Source organism: Lepus europaeus, chromosome 7 (assembly GCF_033115175.1).
Source record: "Lepus europaeus isolate LE1 chromosome 7, mLepTim1.pri, whole genome shotgun sequence".
Lineage (NCBI taxonomy): Eukaryota > Metazoa > Chordata > Mammalia > Lagomorpha > Leporidae > Lepus > Lepus europaeus.
The window spans coordinates 14,610,433-14,627,291 of NC_084833.1; the positions used below are offsets into that span (position 1 = coordinate 14,610,433).

The 16,859-nt window shown below is 42.7% G+C and overlaps 1 protein-coding gene across 1 annotated transcript in view; it reads right to left on the bottom strand.

Moving 5' to 3' along the window:
• Positions 1-3,838, bottom strand: part of LOC133763626 (fatty acid desaturase 2-like protein FADS2B) — a 36,629-nt gene extending 32,791 nt beyond the window's left edge. The window contains exon 1 of the mRNA XM_062197424.1: positions 3,518-3,838. Within this exon, the coding sequence (XP_062053408.1) occupies positions 3,518-3,838 (321 nt within the window). The remainder of the gene's footprint in view (positions 1-3,517) is intronic.
• Between the last annotated feature and the right edge of the window lie 13,021 nt (positions 3,839-16,859).

Here is a 16,859-nt window from a genome sequence, read left to right on the forward strand (position 1 = left end):
TTTTAGTTAACTGGAAGGCTTCCTTTTCAGAAAGTCATCATCTCCTCATGGCCCATTTTCATTTGTTAGCCCTTAGACCTCCTCATCTTTCTCCTCCATCTATATCTAGTTTACAACTAGAAGCACAATTCAAGTGAGAACCAGATCATTTACAAAATGTTGACAACACAGGAAAATGCAAGTATTACCCATTATTTCTTCCCTTTCAACAGCATCTGAGAAACATTGGCTTGTTTTTGTGAAGTTGGGGTGGGGAGCAGTGCTGTGCTAGGTGAGTATCATCATGTGTATGTAGTAGAAGGAGAGGCAGCCATGCAGCAAAGGTAAAATGCAAACTTCTTGGCTCAGCGCTCAAGATCATTTCCCCTCCTCCTTTTTTCTCTTTCCTGCCTCTCTTCTCCCTTCATCTTCTCTCCATCTTTTTCTTGCCTCATTATCATGCCGTGATAGTTGTATTAATTGAGCATGTACTTTGGCCAGCATTGTGCTAAGCAAAGAAATTGGCTAGATGGTTGGGTGCTTTCTGGAGATACGAATCATAAGTGTACTCCACCTTTGTACACACCCTCTTACCCGCTTCCCCAGCCTTGCCTGTGTTAGCTCTACTCATCCTAAGCCACATGGGAGACTCTTTTTCTGAAGTGGTTCATACTGTTGTCTTATACAAACTTGTGGCCAACTATTTATTCACATGTATTTCTCATCATCAAATGCTTTGCAATACTCATTTTAATGGTTGCAAAATAGCTCATCATACCTGTACTTCTAATATAATCTATATAATCAATTCTTTTTGAAGTTTCGGGTTGGCTCTGTCCTTTTCAAAGTAACAGGCCTAAACCATAGTTGTTAGTGCAGTGACAATACTTTTAAATTATATAGCATGAAAACAACCAGATAACTCCTATCTGTGCATGCAATAAGAGCATGCAGGTTTATTTTTCTTAGTAACATTTCTTGGATAATATTAAATTCCATCTCAAAGGAATGAGGAAATCTGTTCACCTTATATAATAAACAAATTAAAAAATTTTTAAATTATAACAGCTCTTATTTTTTGAGAATATAATCTGTGCCAAGAACTGTAAGGAGTACTTCATTTTCTCTCTATTGACTTTTGTGACAATGCCAAGCAGCAGCTATGGTTATTCCTATCTTTTAGGTAAGATGAGACTCCAATAACTTACACAATCTTCTCAGAGGTTCCCTTTTTGCCCAGAGGTAAACTAGACCCAATTCCTTCCCAAACTTGTACTTTCAGCCATTAGCCTGGATCCCTAATAAGTGTTTCAGAAGAATTGACTGCATGAATGAATGAATTAATGACCCCATGGGACAGACTACTCAGGTGTCATTATCTACCTTTTATGAGTCCCGGGAAAAGAATCTCTTTGTAAGTAAGAAAAGATGCTCCCTCTGGGCAGGTGCAGCTGTAGGGCTGGGGCTGACACACAGAGCCTGCACTTTGGTCCATATTTGCCATTTAGAGGACCACCTGCAAACACCTCGGAAGCTGGAGAGTGAGCACTTGAATTCCGGCCCTCTGTCACTATGTTCCACTCTTCACTACAGAGAGCGATGTTTCCTTATCACAGGCCCCTCGGGCAGCAGTCAGATGACACCAAGCATCATCAGGTTTTCTATGCCAGTGGTGAACAAGCAGCAAGCACCAGTCACACTGCTGAGACTGTATCTGCCTGTGATGTGAATAATGCTAGCTACAATTTAATGAAGTTTTACCGTGCCTGTCATGATGCCAAACACTTTACTACAGGAACCATAAGCCAGTCAGATGGGTAATGTCTTCCTCATTTTGCAGATGATAGATTGAAGCTTTGGGAGCCTGGATAACTTTCTCACACTCACTAACCACTCAGAAGCTCTGAGTGGCCATGGAGTTCCAAGATTGTCAGGATTTTCCTGGAACCCCCACTCCTCATTCTTCTGGAAACATCTTTCCTCGGAAAATCTTTTCTCTGAAATCTTTCAGATTTACTTTCCTGGAGTCTAAGACAAAACAAATCCGTGATGGCCTGGGTGTTGATCTTTAAGGTTGCTATTATATTGATCAATTCCTTTTCCTGACTTCTGGGAGATGAAAAATCATCAGCAAATTACAGCAGTCTCCCCTGGCTGCCTCACGCTGAGTGAGACTATCAGTTCACTTCAGGATGGTTAAAGGTCCATGTCCTTGACAGTACATCATTCGAGTTAATTCTGGGACTGATCAATGTTTTCTCTGAGTTGTGAAAAGACTGATCCATATGTTCCCCAAGTTTTGAAAAGTTGAGTCTGTAGTTTTTTTTCATTTCATATTTGCTAATTTTTTTCCTTGTTCTCATATAATTTCCAAATACATGAAACACCTCTTGCTAAAAGCCATTGTTCATTTTCTCAAAGAAAGGAAGAAAGGTTGAACTTTTTTTTTTTTTAAGTAGCATCTGACACAGTGATGAGGGTGCAGAATATAGAATGAAACAGGAAGATGGGGGAAGAACAGAGGCTAGACAGAGAAGGGGATGAGGAATTTCTATGCTGTTATGTAATAATTTTTCTGACCTTGATTTAGTAGTTTAGTTCCTCTACCTCTGTTTCCTCATGTGTGCAATATGGAAAATAAAATTCCCAGTTGAAAGAAATCAAATGTTATTATGGAATATTCATATTTAAACAGGATTTTTAAATGCACTTAAGAGTCTGGGAGAACTCCTTATCAAATGTTAAGTGGAATTTTTATGTTTTTAATATCTATTCATATATATATATATATATGCCATAGTACAAATCTACAGTCAAACTAATTTCAGAATCCGACGCTGTCACTTGCTGATGGTATGACCTATTATTTACCACTTTGACTATCAGCCACTTCATCTGTAACACATGAGTAACATGTAGCTTCCTCATGGAGAGGTTTAAGTGAAGCAGAGCGTTTGAATTTGCCCATGAAAGTGGTTGTGTCATCTGTATCCCACAGAAGGAGCTACAGGAGGCGGAGGAGGTCTTCAAACTCTGAAAATGCAGGTACTTGTTGGCTTTCATCCTCATAACAGCATTTTGATGACACTGGGTGAACTGCTTATTTTCTTCAGACACTGTAATTGTAAGAGTCTTAGAATTTCTATTTGTGTGCAGATACTCTTTCCCCAGGTAATACTCACCAACTTGCAACTGTCTTTTTGCCAGACAGGGACTCCACTTCAAAGCAAAGCAAAGCCAAACACCAAGAACAAAACCAAACCCAGAACAAACACGGTGTTCACCGTCAATGCCTGAGATCATCTCAAACCCCGTATAACAATAGCTGAACCGTGAAGCTGAACCTGCTTCCTAATTCTTGCTGGATAGGAATCCTGAAAAATTGGTTTGGGAGGAGATGAGTGACTGTGGAGCCTGAACATGTACTTGAGTGCTTTTGGGAAGACAGCCAGGATCTCAGGCACTCTGTAGCTCAGAGAGAGAGAAAGAGAGAGAGAGAGAGAGAGAGAGAGAGAGAGAGAGATTTGGAGTTCCTTACCGTGGCATCTTCCCCGGCATAGTGGTTGAGGATCCGGCGCCCACCTGGATGCCTGTCAGCCCAGGCTGTGACGTTGTAAACCTTACGACTGATCACTAGCCACTGGTCTGAGTCCTGATTGTGTCTCTGGATCTCTTGCCAGGTGTACAGGTTGAGACCTCTCCTGGGCTCCTTGCACTTCCCATTTGCCTCTTGCTTAACATAGACCTCAGCTTTCCCATTTGCCTTTGGTTTCCCATTTGCCTGGTGATTTTCACCCAGGTATGGCTGACTCCTTCCTACCACGCTCCCATTGCTCTCTAGTTTTTCTTCAAGCTTCATTGCCCTTGAATCCCTGAGATGTCTGGCTGACTCCTGAAACTGCTAATTTTCTGATTGGTTCCTAAAATGACCACTTTTCTTCCCTTTCATTCTAATGCAGCATGATCCCTAGAAAGCAGACTTTGTAGTCTACTTGCCTCCTAATAAGCCCCACAGTGAGCCCCTCCCCAGCCTCTGGCTTCTCTTGGTGTCCTGACTCTTCTGCCCTGATGGAGGCTCCACCACCTTTCTCTCTTCACTGCTTTCCCGGCTGGCTGGCCTCAGCAGCATCCTCCTTCATCATTAAATGTGCCTTGGGAAAGAGCTGGGGCCAATGACAGTCTGGCCCAAAGTTGGGACCTGCCTTCAGCAGGGAGGGGCTGAGCTCTGGCTGTGGCTCCTGCCCTGCATCTGGGTGGGTTGGGTTCCCATGCTCCCTGGTGCCTGTGAACAGACTTCAGGATTTGTTAATTCAGCTTGTGAGCACAATCCCTCAAAATCTCCAAGATGATATGAAAGTTTGCCGGACTAGGGACATATTCTTTTGACAACTGTCATTTCCACCAAAGGTTTTTAAAATATTTCGCACATTTTTTTAAGAAAAGAAATACTTAGTTTTTCTTTAACAAGAACAAAACTAAACAAAAAAATCGTAAGCCAGTTTTTTCTCATTTGCTTTGAAAGCTGTAAATCTGTCAGCATGCCTAAAGGAAACAACAACTAACATGTGCGAGAACACATGATGGCTTACAAAGTCCTTGTCACATGTTTTATCTGATTTAATCCTTGCATCAATCTTTTGAGGGAGGTGCTGTTAGTGCGCCACATTCCAGGTGAGAAAACAAGAGCCAGAATCACACTGCAAGTGAAAAGGAAACTGGTTCAGGAGTCCTCGTGCCAAGCACTCTCCATTCTATTCCCTTTTCTTTCTTTCTTTCTTTTCTTTTCTTTTTTTCTTTTCTTTTCTTTTTTTTTTGACAGGCAGAGTGGATAGTGAGAGAGAGAGAGAGACAGAGAGAAAGGTCTTCCTTTTTGCCATTGGTTCACCCTCCAATGGCCGCTGCGGCCGGCGCATCTCGCTGATCCGAAGCCAGGAGCCAGGTGCTTCTCCTGGTCTCCCATGTGGGTGCAGGGCCCAAGGCCTTGGGCCATCCTCCACTGCCTTCCCGGGCCATAGCAGAGAGCTGGCCTGGAAGAGGGGCAACCGGGATAGAATCTGGCGCCCCAACCGGGACTAGAACCCGGTGTGCCGGCGCCACAAGGCGGAGGATTAGCCTGTTAAGCCACAGCGCCGGCCTCTATTCCCTTTTCTTACAGTCCAGGTATTTCCTCTTCTCCTCCTTTTCCTCCTTTATCATCTTTTAAAAAAGATTATTTTCATTTTATTTGAAAGACAGCAAGAGGGAGGGAGGGAAGAGGAGATACACACATATGTATACACATACACACATGTATGCACATACACATGCATGTATACACACATATACATATATGTACACACATACATATATGTATATATATGAGAGAGACAGAAAGACAGAGATAGGATTTTCCATCCCCCTGGTTCATTCCTTAAATTTTGGCAACATTTGGGGCTGAGCCAGGTGGGAGCCAGGATTCTAGAACTCCTTCTGGGTTTCCTACATGGGTGGCAGGGACCCAAGGTCTTGAGCCATCACCTGCTGCCTCTCTGGGTGCAGGTTAGCAGGGAGCTAGATCCAAAAGAGAGGAGCCAGAACTCAAACCCAGGCACCAGGGTCTGGGATGTTGGCACCTCAAGTGGTGTCTTAACCTCTTGTGTAGCAACTTGACATGGTCGTGTAGAAACAAAACAGAGGAAGATTCTGGGGTGGTTGTGACGGTGGTGGTGAACAAGGGTCTTAATCTGAAGAAAAGAAGCTACATTAAAAATAGAAAAAAGCACAGGGCCGGCTCTGTGGCATAGCGGGTGAAGCCGCTGCTTGCAGTGCCAGGATCCCATAGGGTGGCCAGTTTGAGTCTTGGCTGCTCCACTTCTGATCCAGCTCTCTGCTGTGGCCTGGGAAAGCAGTAGAAGATGGCCCAAGTCCTTGGGCCCCTGCACCCGTGTAGGAGACCTGGAGGAAGCTCCTGACTCCTGGCTTTGGATCAGCTCAGCTCTGGCCGTTGTGGCCATTTGGGGAGTGAACCAGCGGATGGAAGACCTCTCTCTCTCTGCCTTCTCTCTCTGTGTAACTCTGTCTTTCAAATAAATAAATAAATAAATAAATCTTAACAATAAAAGAAAAAAGCTACATTAAAAACAGAAAAATAATTTTAGGATTAATCTTAACTAAACATTGGTAATTCAGTCCAAGAGTTATTCCAGCATTATTTATAATTATTAAAAATCAGAAGTGGGGGCTGGTGTAGTAGCATAGTGGGTAAGGCCTGACCACCTGGGATGCCTGCATTCCATAGGGGCACCTGTCAGAGTCCTGGATGCTCCACTTCTGGTCCAGTTCCCTGCTGGTGCACCTGTGGAAGCAACAAAAAGTGGCCTGAGGCCTTGGACCCCAGTGACCAAGTGGAAGACACAGAGGAAGCTCCTGGCTCCTGGCTTCAGTTTGGACCAGTCCTGCCCATTGCAGCCATTTGGGAAGTGAACCAGTAGATGGAAGATTTTTCTCTCTCTCTCTGTCTCTTTGTCTCTGTGATTCTGCCTTTCAAACGGATGGAATAAATCTTAAAAAAAAAAAATCAGAAGTCGCCTAAACCTTCAATAATAATAAGAAAACTTGCATTAATTATGCATATATTGAATATTATGTGATTAACAAGTCTTTTATTAAAACATTTATAGCATGAACTCATAGAATAGCAAAGAAAGAATTAGTCAATGAATTGTATTAACTGAATGACATGTGATTGGAAGCAAATATGCCCACATGTTGCATCTCTTTGGATTGTAGTGTTATTCAGTATTATTTTATTTTTTAGTTTTTCGTAGAAGCTTCCAAGATCCTACCAAAAAATGAGGGTTCTTTTTTTTTTTTTTTTGTTTTTAAAATTGGGAACCAAAGAAAGCAAGAGAAAGCTTTGATTTTTGAAGCTAGATGTATCTGGGATCATATTTCAGCTCTATCGTTTATCAGCTGTAGCACATCAGCCAATTTATTTTGCTTCTTTGGGCTTTAGTTTCTTATCTGTAAAATGTAACAATTCTTGGGATTGCATGAAATTAATGTAAGTGCCATGGTATTTACAGAAACCCTCAGTCGTTTCCATGAGCCCAACAGAACACATTCAATATTTGTAGGTCACATGTGTAAATTCAGGGTAGTTCCAGACTTCAGGAAAAGTACTTTGAGAGAAACAATCTGCTTGGAAGTTTGGTGGGGGCAAGTCAGCAGCTTTCCGAGGGGCAGTCACCTGGCACTTCATGTGAGCTTGAGATATTGTCATGTTATATTATTGTACCACACAGATGTCTTGATGGGAGGGGTGCATGTCTCTGTGTTAGAGTAGTTAAAGACCTTCATATCCCTCATAGCCAAGCATGGGTAGCATAGCTTTGTGTCCCCAGTTATCGAGAGGACTTAGAAAGTATTCATAACAAGGGTTCTCCTAGCTAAAGTCCTTGGTACACTTGGCCCCCGGCCAGTGTTCCTTTTCGGAATGGACGCAAGTCACAAGAATAGGGGTATATGAGGCTGTATTCCAATCTTCCCAATTCTTGGATGGGCATGTCTCACTGTATTAGAGATTTAAGTAAATAGGTTATGATTGCAAAAAGATGTGTTGAACTCAAAGATTCTTTTAAAGATAAGATTCTGAGATGGAAGTCTCACAAAGAGCCTTTGAAAAGCTTTTTTTTTTTAAACCAGTGGAGGGTGAATCATTCTGCCACCTATTGATAAATCCATCCACTGAGCCCATATGGAGTGGGCTGGCCTTGTGACTTCAGGCCTTTTCACCACCTTTAAAAACAATGGAGGCTTTGGACATCATTGCACAGCTGGATATCAGAGTAGGAGTTACTATAACTGGACTACGTGTCCCTGGGCCAGGCCACTTTGATCTTCAAAATGCCAGTATCTGCCACTTCTCAGCCGGAAACTAGCCAGAGGCATCATGTTTCTTCCAGCCATCAAGGACTTTCTTTTTCATTTTTTCATTTCATTTTTGATTCATCAGGAATTCATTTTTTGGGGGGTCACCATGCTAGATAACCTGGAACAGAGAGATGAGCAAAAACTTTCTTTTTGCTATTTGGAGGGCTGTTGAAAACAAACAAAACACATCCTCAACGTTTTCCTGCTCCAGGTCCTGAGTATTTATTTTTTGTAGACAACTTAGACGGCCAGTGTTCAAAATTCAGAACTTCCATGTCTAGTGCTGGGAACTAGCCCCTTAGCCTCTCTGTACTCCAGTTTTCTAGTCTCTGAAATAGGGATGAAGTTAGTAACACTATCTGATGGATTTCCTATTGTGAAAACTGAGTGTAAGAAAATTTATGGGGCCAGCGCCGTGGCTCACTTGGTTGATCCTCCGCCTGTGGCGCTGGTGTTCTAGTCCCGGTTGCTCCTCTTCCAGTCCAGCTCTCTGCTGTGGCCTGGGAATGCAGTGGAGGATGGCCCAAATGCTTGGGCCCTGCACCTGCATGGGAGACCAGGAAAAAGCACCTGGCTCCTGGCTTCGGATCGGCGCAGCACTGGCCATAGTGGCCATTTGGGGAGTGAACCAATGGAAGAGAGACCTTTCTCTCTGTCTCTCTTTCTCACTGTCTATAACTCTACCTGCCAAATAAATAAAAAAGAAATTTTTAAAAAGAAAATTCATATGAAATGCTGATGAGAACACCTAGAAATTATCCATTAATGCTATTCACTAGCATTCCTCTTTTCCAATTTTATATTTAAAACTTTTACATGACTGTTTTCTATAATGGCTGTGCTAATTTACACTGCCTCTCAGCAGCATATGAGAGCTCCCCTTTCTCCCAACCCTTGCCAGCATTTGTGAGCTCTGAGTCAGAATAGTGTCCAGTGACAGCAAATATTATTGCCAGGTACTGAGTCTTTACAACATTTCTGTCTTCCCAAAGGAAGTGTGAAGACAAATTGACAAATGGACAAGAACAGTGGGCAGACACGTCCCAGATCAGTAAATAAAGTGGGAAAAAATTTGTCAGGTGTAAAGCACAGACTGAGGAAACAGCCTGATCTGTCCTTCCCCCACGGACAAGGGCTGGGTTCCATGCATCTCAGCTGTTATCACTTTGGCTTTCTCTTCTCCAGGCTCTTTGTCTCCTAATTCAATAAGTGAGCATTCTCTGGCCTCGCAATCTCATAAACTGACCAAAAATGATAAAACGTATGCAGAATCCCATAGGCATGCCCCGAAAAGCACAGCATTTTTTTTTTCTGTAAAAACAGAAGTCACTGAAAAAGATATTTTGCAGCATGCTTAGATGCCAGGGTCCTGAAGATTCAAGCTCTATATATAATGGAGAAAGAAGGTCTTTGAAGCCAGAGCCCAAAGCATGCAAAAGCTCTGATCTAAGCACCAGCGGAACGGGTCATGCCTCTTTTATGCTATTTCCTACTTAAAAGCTGTGCATCTTTATATGCAGCCTGTTCTCTCTGGACCTCTGAATTGATTATGCTACCAGGTCTGCGTGTCTTTAAAAGGTTGTTGTGAGACTCAAAGGAAATATGGAAGCCGGGAGTATGGTTTTAATGAAGAAACGTATTTTTATTAGACATTGTGCAAGATTTTCCAAGTTCTCCATGGGAACTAGATCCTCTGTGACACAGAGAGAACAATGTAACTCCTCTTCATGGAGCCATGTAGAATAGTTCATTGTGTATTAGGGGATTTGATTCTTCCTTTGATTCGTGATCTACTTACTTATCTGTTTATGCAGTAATTTGGGCTCTTGGAGAGCTGACATTATGTAAGTGTGTTTGCATATGTAGCTATCAGGATAACTGGCCAATCTGCTCTGCATTAGATTTCTTGAAGGCACGCCCTGGCCCTGTGTGTGTGAGTGACTGTGTAAACTGCACACCCATTTTTCTCCAGGGCATTTGTTCTGAAGCACTACTTTATCATTTCAACAAAGTTTCAAAAACACCCCAATTACCCAGTGGCTGGGGCCTTGGCTTAGAAGAGTCTCATTGTCTGGAGGCAGAAATTCAGGAAGAACTGCTTCAGCTGGTCGCCTGTCAGCCTGCGATTGGCTGGCCGTGGTCCTGCCACGGGCAGGATTCAAGTGGGGCAGCACAGCCTCCTTTTCTCACAGTCGGGACACAGTCATTTACCCGTGTGGTCTCAGTGGCTGCCTTATCTCGGAGGCAGGAAGAAGAGAGGAGAAAGAAGTGGAGATTCAATTCTGATACCCAAGAGTGCAGGGATGTGTGGCTGCTTTGTTCATTGCTGTGTTTGTAGGGTCTATCATAGGATAACGTTCTCTCCAAATATTCGTTACATAAGTGAAGAAGGGCATGAATGAATGATGAAGGGTATAGGGTCTAGTTTCAGGGTTAGCAGTGACCTTGGCCAAGGGTGTGAGAAAGCGAAGAGAAGAGATATTTGTCAGGCATTTGTCATGCACCCTTCATGTTTACTGATCTCATTTTACTCAATTCTCACAACAGTATGGGTGATGGGTGTGATGAATGTCACTTCTTTTAGAAGGAAAATGAGACTCAGATAGATTAAATATCACGCCAGGGATCACACAGCCTGAGATTGCTGGAGATGGAGGTAATTGCGTAAACTTTTCTTTCTGAAGACTTTTCAGTGTTCATGGGAAAGAAGTGCAATCTGTTTGTGGCATGCTTCATATGGCTGCAAGTGACTGGTTAGTGCGGTTTTACTTGAAAACTTCATGGCAATTTTGTGCCCTTATTAATATCCAGCCTCACTTTTGTTCTGGGAGCTGCTGTAGGTTTACCCTGGGAGTCCATGAAGTCTTGGCCCAGGTGTCTGGGTTTGATAAGCCTTGAGTGATTTGATTTGACATCCAAGAAGCAGGGGACAATTTAGTGGCATTTAGATACCATGCCTACATATCAGCATGAATGCATGCGGTCAGGGTGGTGGGCACAGTGATTGTAACTGGATTCGTTGAAACAATCCTTTTCCCTGCAATGCTATCCAGTGCCTTCTCTCTTTTTCCTTGTCATGTTTTTTCATCTCTCCTTATCCTTTTATTTCCCCTATTCTCACTCTCTTTTTTTTTCCTTTTTGTAGACTTTTCAGAGAACCATAAAGCATCCCTCTTTCTCATGTCTCTTTGGATGAAAGAAAAAAAAAACAATACTGTTTGTTTCTTGAGCTCTTCCGCCAGAGCCCCCATGTATGAATGTGCATGAAACTAATTAGAGTAGGCTACTCTGCAGGCAAAGTCTAAGCATGTGTGTGTGTGTTTTAAGATTTTATTTATTTATTTGAGAGGTAAAGTTACAGACAGTGAGAGGAAGAGACAAAGGGAAAGGTCTTCCTTCTGTTGGTTCACTCCCCAACTGACTGCAATGGCCAGAGCTGTGCGGATCCGAAACCAGGAGACAGGAGCTTCTTCCCAGTCTCCCACACGGGTACAGGGGCCTTAGCACTTGGGTCATCTTCTACTGCTTTCCCAGGCCATAGCAGAGAGCTGGATCAGAAGTGGAGCAGCTGGAATTAGAACTGGTTGCCCATATGGGATGCTGGCACTGCAAGTGGAGGATTAACCCACGGCACCATGGCACTGGCCCCAGCATGTGTTTCTGTGTGAATAAAGAAATCCACTGTGGTGATTCATATGGTATGAAAGTAGGGGAGGTGGTAGAGTTTTTTTGGAACTACATATTAAAAGATATTCTCTTTTTAAATAAAGGTTTATTTATTCATTGGGAAGGCAGAATTTAGAGAGAGACAGAGGCAGAGACAGCGTAAGAGAGAGATCCTCCACCTGCTGGCTCATACCTCAAGTGGCCACAATGGTTGGAGCTGGGCGAGTCTGAAGCCAGAAGCTTCCTCAGGGTCTCCCACATGGGTGCAAGGACCCAAGGACCTGAGCCATCTTCCGCTGTTTTCCTAGGCACATTAGCAGAAAGCTGGCTCTGAAGTGCAGCAGCCAGCATTGCAGCATAGTAGTGAAAGCTGCCACCTGTATCAGTTACATAGTTTGCAAATATTTTCTCCCATTCTGTCAGATGCTGCTTCATTTTGCTGAGTGTTTCTTTGAGGTGCAGAAACTTCACGGCTGGATGCAGTCCAATTTGTTTTGGCTTTGGTTGCTTGTGCTTCTGGGGTGTTTTTCAAGAAGTCTTTGCCTATCCCACTGCCTTACAGTTTCCTCAATGTTCTCTAATAATTTGATTGTATCTGGTCATAGATTTAGGTCTTTGATCCATTTTGAGTGGATTCTTGTGTGAGGTGTAAGATAGGGGTCTTGTTTCATACGTCTGCACCTAGAGATCCAGTTTTCCCAGAAGAGAGTGTCCTGAAAAGACAGAATCGTATGTTCTCCCTGATCTGTGGCAACTAATAGAGTACTTAAAAGGTAATCTATAGGAGTGAAATTGATACTTTGAAATGCAATGATCCTTAATAGTCCTTGTCTCAACTGTTGAGGAACAGTGTTTTTTCTTCTTAGTTTCTGTTGAACTCTTAGTATAGGGTTAATCTTACATATATAAAGTTAACAAACTAAGTCTTTGGTAAAAATAAGAATGAGAATAGGAGAGGAAAGAGGAGGAAGGGTGGGAGTATGGGTGGGAGGGAGGGTAGGGTGGAAAAAGTATCACTACATTCCTGAATCATATGAAATTTGTATACCTTAAATAAATAAACAGGTGATATCTGCACTGCCAGCATATCCTATGGGCATGGATTTGAGTCCCGGCTACTCCAGCTCCCTGCTAATAGCCTACAAAAGCAGTGGAAGATGGCCCAAGTGCTTGGGCCCCTGCATCCATGTGGGAGAGCTGGAAGAAGCTCCTGGCTTTGGTCAGGCCCAGCTCTTGTCATTGTGGCTATTTGGGGACATGAACCAGTGGATGGGGGATTCTCTCTCTCTCTTTCTGTTATTCTGCCTTTCAAATAAATAAAATAAATTTTTTAAAAAAGCCTGGTGGGTGGTCAAGATGTGATATTTATAAATCAGTGACCATTGTGTTTCTTGATTTTAAAGAGAAATGGACCTTTTTTTAACTTTCAGAGAATTAAACTATTTATTTTCACTTTACTTGAGGGCATCCACTGGTTATTCCCCAAGTGCTTCACAACAGCAGGGGATGGGTCAGGCCAAAGCCAGGAGCCCAGAACTCAATTTGGATCTCCCACATAGGTGGTGAGGTGTTAGGGGCTCCCATGTAGATGGTAGGCAGGTAGGCAGGTAGCAGTCACCTTCTGATACGCAGGATGCACATCAACAGGAAGCTAGATAAGAAGAATGACCAGGACTCAAATCAGGCATTCTGACATGGAAGATGGGCACCCAACATGGCATCTTAAACACTGAACCAGAGGGTTTTTGAAACCCACAATTTAAATCATTGTAGAACCAAATAATTTGGTTTGCTTTTCATCAATGTCTTATTTTTAAAAATTTCACATTTACAGAAAAATTGCAGGAATAAGTAAATAAATGGTCATATACCCATCATCTAGGTTCACAAAGTGTCAAAATTTTATAGCATTTATTTATTTCAATTTGGGTCATCTGTCTATCTGTCCATCTATTGTCTATCTAGAAGTATTTATATCTAGAAGTATATACCTAGAAGTGTGTATATATATATATATATATATATATATATATATATATATATAAGTTTCTTGTAAAAATACATATTTTTTTAACTTTTACTTCATAAATATAAATTTCCCAAGTACAGCTTGGGAAAGTACCCTCCCATCTCCCACTCCCTTTCCCATCCCATTCACATCAAGATTCATTTTCAATTATCTTTATATACAGAAGATCGATTTAGTATATACTAAGTAACGATTTCAACAGTTTGCACCCACACAGACACACAAAGTATAAAGTACTGTTTGAGTACTAGTTATACCGTTAATTCACTTAGTACAACACATTAAGGACAGAGATCCTACATGGGGAGCAGGTGCACAGTGACTCCTGTTGTTGATTTAACAATTGGCACTCTTATTTATGGTGACAGTAATCACCCGAGGCTCTTGTCATGAGCTGCCAAGGCTATGGAAGCCTCTTGAGTTTGCCAACTCCAATCTTATTTAGACAAGGTCATAGTCAAAGAGGAAGTTCTCTCCTCCCTTCAGAGAAAGGTACCTCCTTCTTTGATGGCCCCGTTCTTTCCACTGGGATCTCACTCACAGAGATCTTTCATTTAGGTCATTTTTTTTTCAAGAGTGTCTTGGCTTTCCATGCCTGAAATACTCTCATGGGCTCTTCAGCCAGATCTGAATGCCTTAAGGGCTGATTCTGAGGCCAGAGTGCTGTTTAGGACATCTACCATTCTATGAGTCTGCTGTGTATCCTGCTTCCCATGATGGATTGTTCTCTCCTTTTTAATTCTATCAGTTAGTATTCGCAGACACTAGTCTTGTTTGTGTGATCCCTTTGACTCTTAGACCTATCAGTGTGATCAATTGTGAACTGAGATTGATCACTTGGACTAGTGAGATGGCATTGGTACATGCCACCTTGATGGGACTGAATTGGAATCCCCTGGCACGTTTCCAACTCTACCGTTTGGGGCAAGTCCAATTGAGCATGTACCGAACTGCACATATTTTCTTTCTTTCTTTTTTTTTTTTTGACAGGCAGAGTGGACAGTGAGAGAGAGGGACAGAGAGAAAGGTCTTCCTTTTTTTTGCCATTGGTTCACCCTCCAATGGCCACTGTGGTAGGCGCGCTGCGGCCGGCACACCGCGCTGATCTGATGGCAGGAGCCAGGTGCTTCTCCTGGTCTCCCATGGGGTACAGGGCCCAAGTACTTGGGCCATCCTCCACTGCACTTCCCTGGCCACAGCAGAGAGCTGGCCTGGAAGAGGGGCAACCGGGACAGATTCCGGTGCCCCGACTGGGACTAGAACCCGGTGTGCCGGCGCCGCAAGGCAGAGGATTAGCCTGTTGAGCCACGGCGCCGGCTGAACTGCACATATTTTCTTTAAATTGCATTCTCTACAAACTTTTTGAAATGTCAGACTAGCAAATGTCCATATAGGGACAGTCCATAAAAATGGGCTTATTTTATAGAATGGAATTCTCTTTTCTTTTTTTATATCTTCTGCTTAGTATTGTTGTATATAATAAAGAGATAAAAATTTCAATTGTCACAGTAAGAAGAGCCACGTAGTATTACCATGTTGCTTTATAGGAAAAAAATTAGAGACCAGAGAAGGTAAGTGATTAATTCTAAGTCACACAGCAAGTGAGAGGGAAATGGGGATTCTGAGCACCTTTCTTACAGAGTTATTATGCAGAGTAAGAAAATGCATTCAGCTTAATGACTGACACATGGGGGAAAAATAGTGATTGTTAGTTGGTCAATGTTAGTTTTGTACAACAAAATAAGGAACAACAATAATGGTGACTGTCACAGAATGAAGATGAGGCATCTCTCAATTTCATTTCCCTGGGTACCCTGAAGTTCTTAAACCACACGAAGGTAAGGACTAGCACCACAAGTACCTGGTTTGGGACTTTTTTTTTTTTTACAATGGGGTTTGAAGCTATATATAATATATGACTTTAAATACAGAGATGGAATTCATTTAGGATGGTGATAAAAGGTGAAAATTTCAAGGACTTTTAGAAGAGTGGGAGCAGCTGAAAGCAAAATCCAGGAAAGTAGTTTAAACTATTTTGAAAATTAATTTTTAGTTGTGGAGTACTTTTGCTGTTGTTTACTGCTTTAAGACTGGACCATATGGTTAGTTGGGTTTTGCAATTTTTAAATTCTAATTGAGAGGCGAGCGAGGAGGGATAGAGAGAATCGTGTATCTGCTGTTTCACTTCCAAAATGTCCCAGCAGCCAGGGCTGGGTCAACATCAGAACCAGAAGTCGGGATTTCCATCCTGGTATCCCATGTGGGTGGCAGGAACCCAATTACTTGAGCCATTACTGCTGCCTCCTAGGGGTTGCATTGGCTGTAAGCTGGAGTGAGGAGCCAGAGTCAGAACCAGGGCCCAAACCTAGGTACTTCAATGTTGAATGCAAGTATCTTAACTACCAGGCTACACACCTGCTTGTGTGTGTGTGTGTAAGTTTAACAGTTTTACTGGGGTATAATCTATGTTGAAATATAACTGTATAAAAACTGACCTACACTAAACTTGACGTATTGAAAGTGTACTGTTTGATGAGTTTTACAAGAGTACGCATCTGGGAAGACATCATCACAGTCACAACAGTGAACATTCCCATTGCGTCCCCAAAGTTGCCTTGTGTCCTCCTGTAATCACCTGCTTGTCCCTCGTCTTCAGCCCTTCTGTCCTCTTGTAACCATTTTCATCATGTTCCCATCATCAGGAATGAATAATCTTCGTTCTGTCAGTTTTATATAATTTTATATAGATGGAGCCATAGATTGTATATCTGTTTGCATCTAGTTTCTTTTACTCAGTAATTATTTTGAGATTCATGTATGCTGCATTGGCTTTTGAAAGTGTCACAAATGGACATTTTTTTTTTGACAGGCAGAGTGGACAGTGAGAGAGAGAGACAGAGAGAAAGGTCTTCCTTTGCCATTGGTTCACCCTCCAATGGCCGCTGCGGCCGGCGCACCGCGCTGATCCAATGGCAGGAGCCAGGTGCTTCTCCTGGTCTCCCATGGGGTGCAGGGCCCAAACTCTTGGGCCATCCTCCACTGCACTCCTGGGCCACAGCAGAGAGCTGGACTGGAAGAGGGGCAACCGGGACAGAATCCAGCGCCCCGACCGGGACTAGAACAAGGTGTGCCGGTGCCGCTAGGCAGAGGATTAGCCTGTTGAGCCATGGCGCTGGCCCCACAAATGGACATATTTTCAAAGATAGGTCTAAGAAAAAATTGTTGAGGATAAATCAGTATAGAAGATGGAAGGCCAGGATATTAGCAAGTGAAT